This window comes from Carcharodon carcharias, chromosome 4 (assembly GCF_017639515.1).
Source record: "Carcharodon carcharias isolate sCarCar2 chromosome 4, sCarCar2.pri, whole genome shotgun sequence".
Classification (NCBI taxonomy): Eukaryota; Metazoa; Chordata; class Chondrichthyes; order Lamniformes; family Lamnidae; genus Carcharodon; species Carcharodon carcharias.
Window position 1 is genome coordinate 53,439,900 of NC_054470.1, and position 16,007 is coordinate 53,455,906.

The window sequence follows — 16,007 nt, forward strand, 5'->3', positions numbered from 1 at the left end:
AAAAAAAAATTGCATCATACTTATTTTTGTAAACTTAATATTTTCCAAGAACTGAATGAAAAGATGCAAATTTCACAAGCTTGCAATAAAAGGGGTTTGCCACGTATGGTACTACATCACTGGCAGTTAAGTGCAGTGCTCAACTTCAAGGACTTCTGGAAGAAGGTGTTTAAGGAAAAATGCAAACACGAAGCATGAATATTGTTGTAAAGTAGTAGTACCAGTCAAATATGGGAAAGTTTTTATAAATGATGCATAAAATGAAAAAGTAGCTGTTTCGCTAATACCAAGAAATTGTTAACAAGATTACGGAGAAAAGCAGACATTCTCCCTTTTTATAAAGAGATTTTTTTCGGGATAATCACTGTTTTCGACGTCCGGAATCTTAGCAACAGTCACAACATGCCATTTCGACAGATTGAGTCCACAACTACATGCGGTTCATAAATACTGGCTTGTTAATAATTAAACGTTGAACACCATTCTAGTGGTCTAGTGTAGAGCCACTAGAATATATATTTACGGTGCATCTGTAATATTTTAAATAAAGCATTGAATTAAGAGTATAACAATAAGAATTAATTAAGAGTTGACACTATGCATAAGTATCTTACCGCGTGGATTTCAAGTTGAATAACACACTTGAGAACTTTTTGAGGCATGTTACAGATTCAGAGGTCTGGAGGGGGGAAAAACAATGTCAAATGAACTCATTTGGTATGAAAATAACTTGCTGATCACAAACTGCTTGTTGCACTCACTGCCGCTCCGGGGAAGCGTCACGTTTCCTTGGTGATTTGGTGAGTGAGTCACGCCTGATAAGCGTCTAAACATGAAGAAAATGAAACAACTTCAACACACCACGAAGGCATTTAAAAAAAAGACTCCCGCATGTACAGTCTGGCAGGGGTTCTCATTATTACCACCTTACTACCATCTCACTAAAAAAAACTAATGCAAATTAAAGCAGCAGGAACATAGTTAATTGTGGGGGATTTTATAACATGTGCAGAAAAAAAATCTTCCCCGCGAGCATTACAAAAATTAGCACGAATAATTTAAACTTGCAGGCTTAGATCTAATCTAAGACTTAGGGCAGAAAGAGGAATGTGTAGTTCAGCTATTGGGATTTTAAAAATATATACAATTGAATAGCATAACAATCTTCTTGAGCAGTCCAGGAATAAAAGGACCTGAAGGAGCAGGTGACGATGGGACTCTTGTGCATTGAGTGTTGTGAAGGGTAACTTAATAGCCATTGACTAAGCTGGCTCCCTTAGCTCTGTTGCTGTTACCTGTCTACTCAGCGCTGGGACAGGGACGATGGCTCCAACTCGGTCATCCGAACCTCTAGATGTCGTTGTGGTTCCCTCCCACCCGGCGGCTCCTGTCAGTTTTGTCACACCCAAATGATCCCTTCCGCCGCCGACACTAAAACAATTAACTTCTTTTATTTCTCCCTTAATCCGATTTAAAAACGAAAAAAATCCTCACGTTAATTTCTTTTCTAACCGGAATTAAATGAGCACCTTTGTCCGGCGCGGCTAATTATAATCGTCAGCCTTTGATGACGGTTACCATGGCTACGCACCTCTGACCCGTCTGAGGCACGTTGATAATTGTTAACGTATTTTTTTTAAATACATATATTTAAAAGTGCACCAATAATTGAGCGTTTTAACTGGAGTTGTATGTTTTATAATAAATTTACAGAAAGGGGAAGGTGTTGGGTTTGCTGTTCCCAGGATGCCACCATGTTCCCGGCAGAGACGGCCAGGCCGACATGGCGTCATCCGGATTCAGGCTCAGCTGCTCCTTACCCGGGCACGAAATGGACGTCAGGGGGCTGGCCACCACCCTATTCCCTGTGGGAGCTTTCGTGTCCGTGTCTAGGGACCGCACTGCTCGAGTGTGGGTGCCCAGCAGGTAAAAAAAAATAAAGTCAGGAGCTTGGCTGTAGGCCCCACCAGGGAGTGTGGCGCCTCTGATGACTTGACAGCTTCAGTCCTGTGGTGGGGGTTCGTTAATGTCCCGATTTATGAAGCTGCATATTTAATACTCAACCGCGATTCTATGGCCTTTCTATAAAAGTGGGCAGTTTCCTGTAATCGTCTGTATGCAGATGTTTTTCGTGGGAAAAAAACAAACTAATCACTATGATTTAACAACAACTTGTATTTACATAGCATCTTAAACGTCCCAAGGCGCTTCAATGGAGTGTTGTCAAACAAAATTGGACACTGAGCCACATAAGGCGATATTAGCACGCTTGATCAACTACAGAGATTTTAAGAAGTCCTTTGAAAGAGAGACAGAGAATTCCAGATCTTGGGACGTTATCAACTATATTAACCAATGGTGGAGTGATTTTAAAATTGAGATGCTCTAGGCCAGAAATGGAGGAGTGCAGAAGTCGTGAAGGGTTGTAGGACTGGAAGAGGTCACAGAGATAGCAAAGGGCAAGACTATGGGGGATTTGAAATCAGTTTGAATATAAGAACATAAAGAAAGGATCAGGTGTTGGCCTTTTGAGCCTGCTGCTCCAGCCACTAAAGTCATAGCTGATTTATCTCAATCCACCTTCCTGCAGGAACCCCGATATCCCCTGGTTCCCTTACTTTCCAAAATTGTATGATCTCGGTCTTGAATATGCATGTCAACTGAATGCCCATAGCTCTCTAGGCTTTAAAATTCCAAAGATTCACCATCCTTTGAAGAAATTTCTCCTCATTTCAGTCCCAAATGGCCAGGCCCATTTTTTAAAAACTGTCACTTTGAGTTCTAGACGACTCAGCCGGGGCAAATATCCTACCAGCATTTATCCTGTTAAGCCCCTCGTAATTTTATGTTTCTCAATGGAGTAATCCAGAGACCCAGGCGAATGGGACATGGGTTTGAATCTGATCACAGCAGCTGGTGGAATTTGAATTCAGGTAATAAACCTGGAATATGAAGCTAATCTCAGTATTAGTGACCCACCTGGTTTGCTAATGTCCTTTAGGGAAGGAAACCTGTCATCCTTACCTGGTCTGGCCTTCCATGTGACTCTAGACCCACAACAATGTGGTTGACTCTTAACTGCCCTCTGAAATGACCTAGCAAGGTCAGTTCAAGTGCAATTAGGGATGGGCAAGAAATGCTGGCCTTCCCGGCGATGCCCACATCCCATGAAAGAATAAAAAATAAGGTTAGTTCTTGTTCTTCAAAACTCTATTGACTCAATCTTTCCTCACAGGATAGTTGTGTCATCCCGGGAATCAGTTTAGTGAACCCTTGTTGCGTTTCCTCTAAGGAAAGCATATCCTTCCTTAGATAACAAGATCAAAATTGTACATATTGGTCTTACAAATGCAGTCAGACTTCTTTACCTTTCTATTCCAATCACTTTGTAATAAAGGCTACCTTGCCATTTGCTTTCCCAATTGCTTGTTGTATCTGCATTTTAACCAAATGCATAAAGATATTCAGGTCCCTCTGAAAACAAGCATTATTCAGTTTCTCACCTTTTTTAAAAAAAAATTCAGCTTCCCTATCTTTCCTGCCAAAGTGGGTAACCCGGGCTACTCAGGCCATGGTGACAGTAGAGGAAACTCTGTCACTAGAAGGGTTCAAAATTGATCAGGAGGAGGTATTGGATAAACTGTCAGTACTTAAAGTTGACAAGTTACTGGGACTTGGTGAGATGCATCCAAGGATATTGAAGGAAGTAAGAGTGGAAATTACAAGGGCACTGGCCTTAATCTTTCAGTCTTCTCTGGACTCAGGAAGTGCCAGAAGACTGGAGAATTGCAAACATTATGCCCTTGTCTAAAAAAGGCTCCAAGGATTACCCCAGCAATTACAGACCAGTCAGTTTAACTTGGGCGTTGGGGAAGCTTCTGGAAACAATTATTTGGGATAGAATTAATAGTCACATGGAAAAATGTGGGTTGATTAGGAAGAGCTAGAATGGATTTCTTAAGAAAAAAATTACATTTAACTAGCCTGCCGGAGTCTTTTGGAGAGGTAGCAGAGAGGGTTGATGAGGGTAATGTTGTTGATGTGGTGTACATGGACTCCCAAAAGGCATTTGATACAACGCTGCACAACAGACTTGTGAGAAAAGTCATAGCTCATGAAATAAAAGGGACAGTAGCAACATGGATACAAAATTGGCTAGGCATGAGGAAACAGTGAGCAATGGTTAATGGATGTTTTTTAGGCTGGAGGAATGTTTGTAGTGGAGTTCCCCAGTGTTTATTAATAGGGGCATAGCGTACAAGACAAAGGAGGTTATGTTGAACTTGTAGAGGACACTAGTTAGACTTCAGTTGAAGTATTGTGTACAGTTCCACACTTTAGGAAGGATGTGAACGCATTGGACAGAGTGCAGAAGAGGTTTACAAAAATGGTTTTGGGAATGAGAAATTTCAGTTATGAAGATAGGAGAAGTTGGGATCCTTCTCCTTGGAGAGGAGAAGGCTAAGGTGATTTGATGGAGATGTTCAAAATCATGAGGGGGCTGGACAGAGTAGATAAGGAGAAACTGCTCCTGCTTGTAAGAGGATCGAGAACCAGAGAGCGCAGTTTTAAAGTGATTTGCAAAAGAAGCAGAGGCGATGTGAGAAAATTCTTTCTCTCACAGCGAATGGTTCATGTCTAGGATGCACTGCCGTGAAGTATGTTGGAGGCAGGTTCAATTGAGGCATTTAAGAGGGAGATGATTATTTAAATGGAAACATTGTGCAGGGTTATGGGGAAAAGGCAGGAGAATGGCACTGATACATAATGCTGTATCGGAGAGCCAGTGCGGACACGACAGTCCGAATGGCCTCCTTCTGCACCGAAACAGTTCTGTGATTTTGTGAACTTCACACTTTTCATTATACCCCATCTTTTATGATCTTGCCCACTCACAACTTGTCTATATTCCTTTGCAGCATCTTTTACACCTAAGTCTGTATCATCAGCAAACTTGGATAAGTTCTAATTCATTGACATAAATTGTAAATAGCAGAGGCCCCAAGCAAAGATACTTGTGGTATCCCAATCATTATAGCCAAGAATTTTGACTTTGAGGCGACGCTGAACCGAAGCCAATGTAATTCAGTGAGAACAGAGGTGATGGGTGAACGGGACTTGGTGCAAGTTAACATATGGGCAGCAGAGATTTGAATGATCTTAAGTTTACAGAGGGTCGAAGGCTGGAGGCCAGCCAGGGAATACATTGGAGTAGTCAAGAGCAGAGGTAACAAAAGTATAGATGAGGGTTTGACTAGCCAATGAGCTGAGGTGGGGTTGATGTCATGCAATTGTCCAGAGGTTGAATCGGTGGTCTTAACGGTGGCACGGATATGTGGCCAGAAGCTGCTCATCTTGGGTTCAAGTATGACACCAAGGTTGAAAAAAGTTTGGTTAAGTCTCAAACAGTTGCCAGGGGGAGGGATGGAATCATAGAGAAAAAGGAATTTGTCATAGGTTCAGAAAGCAATGGCTTCAGTCTTCCCAATTTCTAGTTTGTGGAAATTCCTGCGGACCAAGTATTGAATGTCGGACAAACAAACTTAGAGACAGTTCAAGGGTCAAGAGGGGCTTTGGTGAGTTAGAGTTGGATGTTGTAAGTGTATGGATGAAAACTACAGTTTTTTGGATAATGTTGTCGAGGGGTAGCATTGATCTGATAGTGATTAGCTACGTTTTAGGAGCCTTAATTTTAGTTTTGATCTTAAATGTGAAGCCTGAGCAAAAACTTAAAAGACAAAGTTCTTGAGAAATGAATACAGACACAGAGCAAGACATCCTCATTCACATTCAACAATAATTCATTTGGGGAAATTGAATATTTATATCAGTGGTACAAGGCTAAGCTATACAGATCAGAAGTCAGGTTTTATCCCAAATTTGTGATAAGGTAGATGTTTGCTGAGCTGTAATTGGATCAAGCAGCTTTTTGGGGAAGAAAAAATTGTTAGGATTTCTGTTGCTAATCGTTATTCTGTGATCCACTGCTCAGAAATGTAGACAAGATAAGTACACATTGACATTGCAGTTTTTTAACATACAATGATGTCAAGCAATATAATATCAAAATCCTCTCATTATAGCCTTGCATTGTTTAACATCATTGCATATTTACACAATGGTCTAGTGAATTTTGTGAAACATTTAGCATCATTGAGTTTCCAAAGAAAATTGCTGCATTCAACTTGTTTCTTTCATTATCATTCCTGTTAAATCCTACCTATATATCCCAGATACAGGAAGTAAAAATGGGAAGTGCTGTACATGAATCAGAAAAAAGTTAGCATGCAGATACAGCAAGTGATTAGGAAGCCAAATAGAATGTTCTCGTTTTTTGCAAGGGGATTGGAATGTAAAAGTAAGGATGTTTTACCACAGTTGTACAGGGCGTTGGTGAGACCATATCTGAAGTACTGTGTACAGTTTTGGTGCCCTTACTTAAGAAAGGATATAAATGCATTGGAAGCAGTTCAGAGAAGGTCCACTTGGCTGACCCCTGGAATGGAGGGGTTAGCTTTTGAGGAAAGGTTAGACAGACTGGCCCTGAATCCATTGGAGTTGAGAAGATTGAGAGGTGATCTTATTGAAATACACAAGATCCTGAGGGGACTTGATAGGGTCAATGCTGAAAGGATGTTTCCCCTTATGGGAGAGACAAGAACTAGGGGACACAGTTTTAAAAATAAGGGGTCTCCCATTTAAAGCAGAGATGAGAAGAATTTTTTCTGAGGCTTGTGAATCTTTGGATTCTCTTCCCCAGAAAGTGGTGGAGGCAGGGTCATTGAATATTTTAAGGCAGGAGTAGCTAGATGATTGACTAACAAGGAAGTCAAAGGTTATCGGGGATAGACGGAATGTGGAGTTGAGGCTGCAATCAGATCAGCCATGATCTTATTGACTGATGAGCAGGCTCGAGGGCCAAATGGCCTACTCCAATTCCTAATATATGTTAAAATGGGGAAAAGAAAATAAATGACATTTTCAGATAGACATTCATCTTCATCCAAACAGCATTTACTGTATTTATTCAATTTCCAGCATTTAACTTAAGAATCTGACATGAGACAATTGAAATGGGTTATGTTGGGTATTGGTATTTCAGATTGAATGCAACAGAGTGCATTATGTCTCTGAGTATCTCTTTAGTCTTTCCATCCTGCTGACTCACTTGATGACATTAGATCTGCTTTTTCTGTGGAAATTTTAGAGGACTCTGGATTTCTGTCCCAATGTATTCCTGATTGCTTTGTCCTTTCCTCAGTCTCCTCCTTTGAACTACATGAGATGCCTTTGAAATTGGCCTCCATGTGACTGCCCAGTGTGCAGAGGTCTTTCTTGTTCACTCTCATCTTAGTTATTCTAATTGATTTCCTCTTGTGATTTGCCGATCTAGGTAGAAATTTTTCTTATTGGCTAACCATAAATGCCTGGTGGCCTTGTGTTCAAATGCTTTTCTTAGCTCCACTGAGGATTTGAAGTGGAAGATGTTGGGTAATGCGCATTCCAATTAATGTTTGCATCATCTCAGAACTTTGCCATATGTCTGATTTGCGGTGAAGCAAAGGAATTTTTTTACAGCTGAGAGGTTGTAGTTGTATTGTTAGAAGAGAATGGCTTTTAAAGTTTGCTCTTGCCATCCTCCCTTAGGTTGCGTCTGTTCCTGGACTACGGTAAACTTGCCTCCACAAGTCCAAAATGCTTAGAGTTGGTGGGAAGGAGGGGTTTTGATTATTGGCACTTGCCCAAAACAATACTAGAACACAGTATTACTGAATCACTTGAATTTTTATTGACCATTGAAATATAAATTGTATTATCTTGCCTGACCTTTATGGCTTGTTTTAAATATTGGGAAGACTGAAGCCATTATTTTCAGTCCCTGCTGCAAACTACAATCCCTAACTATCGATTCCATACCTCCTCTGCGACCGTCTGAAATTAAGCCAGTCTCTTTACAATCTCTGTCACGTTTCATCTCAAGATAAGCTTCCAAGTAATTTTTTTTATTTGTTCATGGGATGTGGGCATTGCTGGCTAGGCCCATTCATTGCCCATCCCTAATTGCCCTTGAGAAGGTGGTGATGAGCTGCCTTCTTGAACCACTGCAGTCCATGTCCTTCCTGATGGCCATCAGTGAACCAGATGGTTTTTTATGATAATCGACAATGGATTCATGGTCATCATTAGACTTTTAGTTCCATATTTTTATTGAATTCAAATTTCACCATCTGCCATGGTGGGATTCAAACCCGGGTCCCAGAGCATTACCCTGGGTCTCTGGATAACTAGTCCAGTGACAATACCACTACTCCACCGTCTCCCCACTAATACTGCCTGTTTCCGCCTCTGTAACATTGCCCGGCTTCGCCCCCATCTCAGCTAATCTGATGCTGAATACCTAGACTCAATTATTCCAATACATCCTGGAGGGTCTCCCTCATTGTACCCTTCCTCAGTTTAAGATCATCCAAAACTCCGCTGCCGTGTTTTAACTCGCAGCAAGCCCTGTTCCCCTACCTCCTGTGCTCGGTGACCAAGATTGACTCCCGGTGGAGCAAAGCCTTAATTTTAAAATTCTCATCCTTGTTTTCAATCCCACAGTGGCCTCCCCTCTCCATTTCTGTGTAATTTTCTCAAGCCCTACAACTCTTTGAGATACCTGTGATTATCTCATTCTGGCCTCTTAAGGATCCCTGATTTTAATTCCTTCAACGTTGGTGGCCTCAACCCCTGGAATACCCAGTCTACACCTCATAGTCTCCCTACTTTGCTTTCCTCCTTTAAGACACTCTTTAAAACCTAACTCTTTGACCAAGCTTTTTAATATTTGACCTAATATCTCCTTATGTGCTGCAGTATCATGTTTTGTTTTATAATGCTCCTGTGAAGCACCTTGGGATGTTTCATTACATTAAAGGTGCTATATAAGTATAAGTTGTTGATGCAGGAATTTGGATGGACTTTGCCTTGACTTCCCGAAAGTGTTTGTGATTATCCTTTTGTACAAAGTGAGACGTGCAAATTAATAATGTCCTTAATACCACCAATCATTGGTCAGTTCAACATAGAACACTGTCTTGAAGGCCTCTCACATACCATAATTATTTAACCCATGTTTTTTCCTAGGCGGATAGGTTGTGAAAACAACTTTGAGCAAATAAAATGGCAATCTTCAGTTGTCTTTGACTATGGTGAATTAAAGGAGCATTGTGCAGAATGCAGAACACTGGGGCTTTGGTTTGCAAAAAAAACTTGCATGAATTAGCTTATTGAATAAACATTGGGGAAACTTTTTTTTATATTCATTCACGGGACGTGGACATCGCTCGCTAGGCCAGCATTTTTTGTTACCCATCCCTAACTGCCCCATCACCTTCTTGAACTGTTGCAGTCCATGTGGTGTAGATACAACCATAGTGCTGTTAGAGAGGTATGCTTGGGCAAAGTAAGGTGTTGACAATTAGAACAACACCTTAGATGTAATTTGTTTTAAAAAAATTAAAATAGAAACAATATGCATAAGTCCCCACAATAACAGAAATAACAATTTAAGTTGATGTTTTCATGATTAATATGAAATCAAGGCATGATCTTAGAAATTGAGACCAATTTGCTACCACGTTGTAATTAAAATATATATGGGACAAAATTCAGCACCTTGACAAACTTCATAGATTTTAGAATAATAATGTAGACAATGTGAGAGATATGGGGTTGTACATCAAATTTCAAGCAGATGCATGATTGCATAGAACTTTAATAACAGCAAAGTAACCCTAAAGACCAGAAAAACAAATGGCCTACTCCTCCTATTTCTTAGATCTTATGATGTTTAAATCCCAGATTGGATGTCTGATCTTTTCTGAATGTGCTGCTGTTTGCTATGTGATAGGTGAGCAGCTACAGTTAACTATAACCTTCAGATTAAAGAGGGGAAAATCAGTCAGGCCTTCTTCAGTGTATGAAATCATTTCTGAGACTGCAAGTTGCTCCCCTACATTGGAGAGACCAAATGCAGACTGGGTGACCACTTTATGGAACACTTTCGATCTGTCCACAAGCATGACCAAGAACTTCCTGTCGCTTGCCATTTCAACACACCACCCTGCTCTCATGCCCACTTGTCCGCCCTTGGCCTGCTGCCATGTCCCAGTGAAGCTCAACGCAAACTGGAGGAACAGCACCTCATCTTCAGATTAGGCACTTTACAGCCTTCTGGACTTAACATTGAGTTCAACAACTTCAGATCATGAACTCTGTCCTCCGTCCTCCTCCATCTTTGATCCCCTTTTATCAAATATTTATTTTTAAATTTTTACATATACATTTTTTCCCACCTATTTCTATTATTATTTTAAAAATGTATTTCCATTCATTGTTTTATCCCCACCTTTTAGCCCATTTTGATCCTTGCTCCCACTCTGCCCCCTCCTCCCACCACACCCCCACTAGGGCCATCTGTCACTTGCTCATCCTGCTTTCTACTCTTAATGTCACCATTAGCATCTCCCTTAGCCAGTATCACCACCATCAACACCCCTTCAACCTTTTGTTTATGACATCTTTTGCAATCATCCCTTTTCCTCCACCTATCACTGGCCTTCTATCCAGCTTCATCTGTCCCACCCCATTAAACGGTATATATTTCACCACATTTTTACTTCTCTTTAGTTCTGAAGAAGTCATCTGGACTCGAAATGTTAACTCTGTTTTTCTCTCCACAGATGCTGTCAGACCTGAGTTTTTCCAGCAATTTTTGTTTTTGTTTCAGATTTCCAGCATCTGCAGTATTTTGCTTTTATCTGTGTAATCCTTGTTAGTTATTGTGTTTTATAATCAGTGGAAACTGGTTCCCTGTTTCTAGAGGGAGGCTATCCACTATATGTTCACCCTAAACTTCATGTTAACTAATTTTTGATTAACCCCTGTGCAGCTTAGTGATAATATAATTCACCTTTCAAAGACCATAATAGAAGCCAGTTCCATGTTGTAGTGACTGTAGCTCTCTCGGTACTTACAATTCAAGACTCATAATATGTTTAATACTGTATGTTTTCCATATTAAGTAAGGCAGTTCAGACTAGCAGAGTGTAGGCCAGTAGGTGAATATAGTAGAGTTTTTTGGAAGGCTCTGTTTGATGAAATACTACGTGTAATGTTTTATCTTATTCTGGTGAAAAAGTTAACTGGATTGCTTCTATTTCAGTCCAAACAGGGGTTTTACAGAGATGCACTGTATGAATGGACATTCAAATTTTGTGTCTTGTGTGTGCATCATAGCACCCAATGACACATACCCTCGTGGACTGATTGTAACTGGAGGCAATGACCATAACATTTGTGTTTTCACTTTGGATAGCCCAGCACCATTATACATTCTGAAGGGACATAAAAATACAGGTAAGAGTTCATTATCCTATGTGTTTGGTTTCCTTGTTTGACTAATGCTAATTTGCAATGACCCTTTGAAATGTACAACAGAAACTTCATGTATTTACAGGAAAGGAATTGGCCTGTCATAGTTTCATGATACAAGTTAGAGGTGCTCTAATGGTAGAAAAATTTGTACATAAATGGGATATGATTTTGACGCATTGAACTCTTGAAATTACTTTGTGCTGCTGTTGAATTTTATCACAAACTAGAACATTTAGAGGTGTTACAGCACTTCAGATTGAAAACATACTTGTTTTGGAGATTGGATTGTTTTAAACTAGTGAAAAAAATCCTAGAAATGTTGATGATTACTGAATTCATGTAGATTTTCTTCATCTGTTTTATCCCCTTTATTGCAGAAGGCTCTTATTATGTTTCCCTGGACCTGGTGCCTTTCCAGTACCTTGTCCCAGTTACCATTAATTTATAAGAATATTGGCAGGATGTTCAACTATAGGTGTTACTACAGTATAGCCTGATCCTACTTTTGCCTCACGTTTGCACACAAATTCTTTAGTGGATTATTTTCTTTATCTCTTAAGTTCTCTAGTCTTGAGTGCTGAAATATGTTATGCTGGTTTTATCTTGTCCCAGTTGTCAGGGACCTTCCTGGTCTGCATGACTCAGTACTACTTCCATGCTATGGGGTTGCTGCTTATGTTTCTGATTGATTGTGCCAGTCAGATTCAATGAAATCTGCTTTGCAGTTTTTCCTGTACAGGAAGCGCTTAACATTTGCATTAAATTTGAGCTTGTAAGAAACTAGATGTTCAGTAGAACAATGTAAAATTGATTCCAAAATCAGTATTATAGTGGAGTTTCACTGTGGACAGAAGATGATTAAAAAGTAGACAGTTTGGATTTCAGGAACTTGAGCTTCTAATTCTAAAAATAGTATGGTTATCCTGAAATTGTGCTCTTAGCATTTGCTGAGAGAAAATGCTCTATAACAAGGGGTTGCTTGGGGGAAGGGAAGAAACTTGTATTTAAATTGAATTAATCCAGGAAATATGTTTAAAGGTACAAAATTAGCAAAACAAAAACAATGATAGAGGGATTCTATTAGATTGTAAAGTTGGTTCTATAAGTAGAAACATGGAAACCAAAAGCAATGTTGAACTTTTACAAGACAATTGCAAAGTTATATTGAGAGTATTGGAAGAATGTGGAAAAAGTGCAGTTCAAGTTTTAAATTCTTTCATCAAATATGCACGTTTCAGGCAAGGCCAGCATTTATTGCCCATCCTTAATTGCCCTTGAGAAGGAAGTGGTGAGCCACCTTCTTGAATCGCTGCAGTCCATCTGTTGTGGGTGCTGTTAGGAAGGGAGTTCCAGGATTTTGACCCAGCAACTGTGAAGGGACAGCAATATAGTTCCAATTCAGGATGGTCCGTGGCTTGCCTAGCACTTGTGTGGTGCGTGTTACTTGCCACTTTTAGCCCAAACCTGAATGTTGTCCAGATCTTGCTGCATAAAGACGCTGACTGCATCAGTATCTGAAGAGTAATGAATGGCACCGAACTTTGTGCAATTATCAGCAAACATCCCCACTTTTTTCTTCATGTTGAAGGGAAGGTCATTGATGAAGCAGCTGAAGATGATGGGGCCTAGGACACTACCTTGAGGAACTATTGCAGCAATGACTTGGGTCTTAGATGATCGGCCTCTAACAGCCACAACCATCTCCTTTGTGCTAGATATGACTCCAAGCAGTGGAAAGTTCTCCTGATTCTGATTGACTTCAATTTTGTTAGGGCTCCTTGATACCACACTTGGTCAAATGCTACCTTGATATCAGGGCAGTCACTTCCCCCTACCTCTTGAGTTCAGTTCTTTTGTCCATGTTTGGACAAAGGTAGGAATGAGGTCAGGAGCCGAGCGGCCTTGGCAGAATCCAAACTGAGCAGGTTATTGTTGTCTAAGTGTGCTTGATAGCGCTGCTGAATGCACCGTTGATCACTTTTCTGATGATCGAGAGTAGACTGATGGGGCGGTATTTGGCTGGATTGGTTTTGTCCTTTTTGTGGACAGGATGTACCTTGGCAATTTTGCACTTTGTCAGTTCAATGCCAGTATTGGAACAGCTTGGCTTTATTAGGGTGAGGCTTTACAGTTATTAAGCTAGAAGTAAGGAATATTTTTCTTTAGAGCTGAGGAAGTTAAGGGAATTCCTTTATAGAGTCAACAAGAGCATAAGGAATTGGAATGAGGTTGATAATGATGGATTGTTTACGCTAGTTAGTAAAATGTTAATGAGGGACCAGATTTAATCTGAGATGATAGGCCCCCAACGATCACAAACTTTGTGCTAGATAGAGTTCTCCCCTGATTCCCATTGACTTCAGTTTTGCTGGGGTTCCTTGATGCTACAGTATCAAATACTGCCTTCTTATCAAGGGCAGTCACTCTCATCTCACTTCCTGAGTTCAACTCTTGAAGGAAGAGCTGAAAGAATTTCTAAGGGTGAGTTAAAAACAAATTCTTTACATAGAGGGTAATTGGAGAGTTCTCCTGATTCCCATTGACTTCAGCTTTGCTGGGGTTCCTTGATGCTACAGTATCAAATACTGCCTTCTTATCAAGGGCAGTCACTCTCACCTCACTTCCTGAGTTCAACTCTTGAAGGAAGAGCTGAAAGAATTTCTAAGGGTGAGTTAAAAACAAATTCTTTACATAGAGGGTAATTGGAGAGTTCTCCTGATTCCGATTGACTTCAGTTTTGTAAAGCTCCTTGATATCACACTAGGTAAAATGCTACCCTGAACATTACCAAAAACTTGTCAAACCAAAATTTTCTATTAGTAGCTTTTAAACAATTGGATAGTTGCTTGGAAAAAGAAGAACTTTAAGATGTATGTCATAGGCTTAATGAGACAAATGGCCTGTTACTGTATTGTGTATCATATTAAATTTATTTACATTGTAGATATAACCTGTAATACAGTGGTGGTGAAACACCTCATGTACTATACTGAAATAAACTGATCTAAACTGCACTTCATGCAGTGTGAAAGTTGAACTGTTATGAAATGCAGTTTTTCAAAATTTATGAATAAAGTATTTTTTGGAAAAAAATTATTTTCTATACCCTTGCCACTTAATATTGTTCAACCTTGATTATACATCATACTGGGGCAATTTCAATGGATAATGAGAGAAGAAAGATTTTGCTTTCACATCCACAGGGCATCCCAAAGTGTTCATACTGGGGCAATGTCAATGGATAATAGAAATTGAGAGAAGAAAGATTTCGCTTTCACATCCACAGGGCATCCCAAAGTGTTTTGCAGTTAATTAGTTTAGAAACTTAGGGCTGAATTTTTCCGTCGGCGAGCAGGGGGTGGGCCCGCTCACCGACACATAAAATGATGTGGGATGATGTCTGTGGGAACCCCCGATGTCACCACGCCCCATTTAAATTTTCAGGAAGGCAGGCCCGCAGCAAAATCAGCAGTGCGCCCGCTGACCTGTCAATGGCCAATTGAGGCCATTGACATGATCATTGAAACAATTAAAGGACCTGGCCGTCCAACCTTAATGTTGGCGGGCAGGCCAGGAGCCCCAGCGGGAATTAGAAAAAGCATGAAACCTCATCCACCGGTGGGATAAGGTTTCATTTAGGGATTTAAAAAGTTTAATAAAGTTTTAGTGTAATTTATGAACATGTCCCATCTCATGTGACATTGTCACATGAGGGGGACATGTTAAGGATTTTTTTGTTTCTATTTTTAATGTTTTTAAAACTGTCAGCGATCTCCCTGAGGCAGTACTTAGCCTCAGGGAGATGTGTGCTCTTTCATGCGCACACTTGCTTTTGGGGAATCCTCTCCCCGCTGTCACGCTGAGTGGGCCTTAATTGGCCCACCCACGTAAAATGGTGGCGGGGATTGCCTCCCCGCCCGCCAGAGATTGGGTCCGGCCCGGCAGGTAGAAAATTCTGCCCTTAGTCTCTGTTGTTATGTACATTTACATGATAGTCAATTCGTTCAAAACAATGTTCAATAAGCAGCAGCAAAAACGAGTGATCAGTTAACTAGTTTTTGCTTATATTAACTGATGCTGACAGAACTTCTTGCTTTTCATCAAAAGATTGTTGTGGGGCCTTTTATATCCACCTAAACAGGAAGATGGAACACAATGTAGGGCTGGATCTGAAAATTGCACCTGTAATATTGTGGTAGTGTCTCAGAACTTCATGAAGTGACAACTCAAGTTCTGGAGTAGTACTTGAACATACAATCTTCTGACTCAGATGGGAGTGGTACCACTGAGCCAAGCTGACACTTGGTAGGCAATCAAAAGTTCCATTAACCTTCATCTGACAGTGAGTTTTAGATTATCTAATCAATTCCATGACTTATGCAGATAAGAGGTATTCAGTTTTTAAAAATATGCTATTTTCTTGAAAATAAATGTTGGGATTTTGATGTCTACTGTTTTCTTTCTGACCTGAAACTGACTAAGTATTAGAATTGCTTGGAATTGAATTCTACTAAATACTGGATGTTTAGGTAACAACTTAGAATGGATCTGGAGCCATTGCAAAATCAATTTTAAAAACCTGCATTATG

At 40.2% G+C, this 16,007-nt stretch overlaps 1 protein-coding gene across 5 annotated transcripts in view; it reads left to right on the forward strand.

Moving 5' to 3' along the window:
* Positions 1 to 1,759: 1,759 nt before the first annotated feature.
* The window catches only part of plaa (phospholipase A2-activating protein), a 56,038-nt gene continuing 41,790 nt past the window's right edge, over positions 1,760 to 16,007 (forward strand). For 2 of the 5 annotated variants that reach the window (XM_041185849.1, XM_041185851.1), the window contains exons 1-2: positions 1,760 to 1,926; positions 11,207 to 11,400. In XM_041185849.1, the coding sequence (XP_041041783.1) occupies positions 1,784 to 1,926; positions 11,207 to 11,400 (337 nt within the window). In that variant the 5' untranslated portion in view covers positions 1,760 to 1,783. Of the gene's footprint in view, positions 1,927 to 11,206; positions 11,401 to 15,573; positions 15,724 to 16,007 lie in introns of those variants that run through there. The other 3 variants (XM_041185850.1, XM_041185853.1, XM_041185852.1) reach the window with 3 other exon arrangements.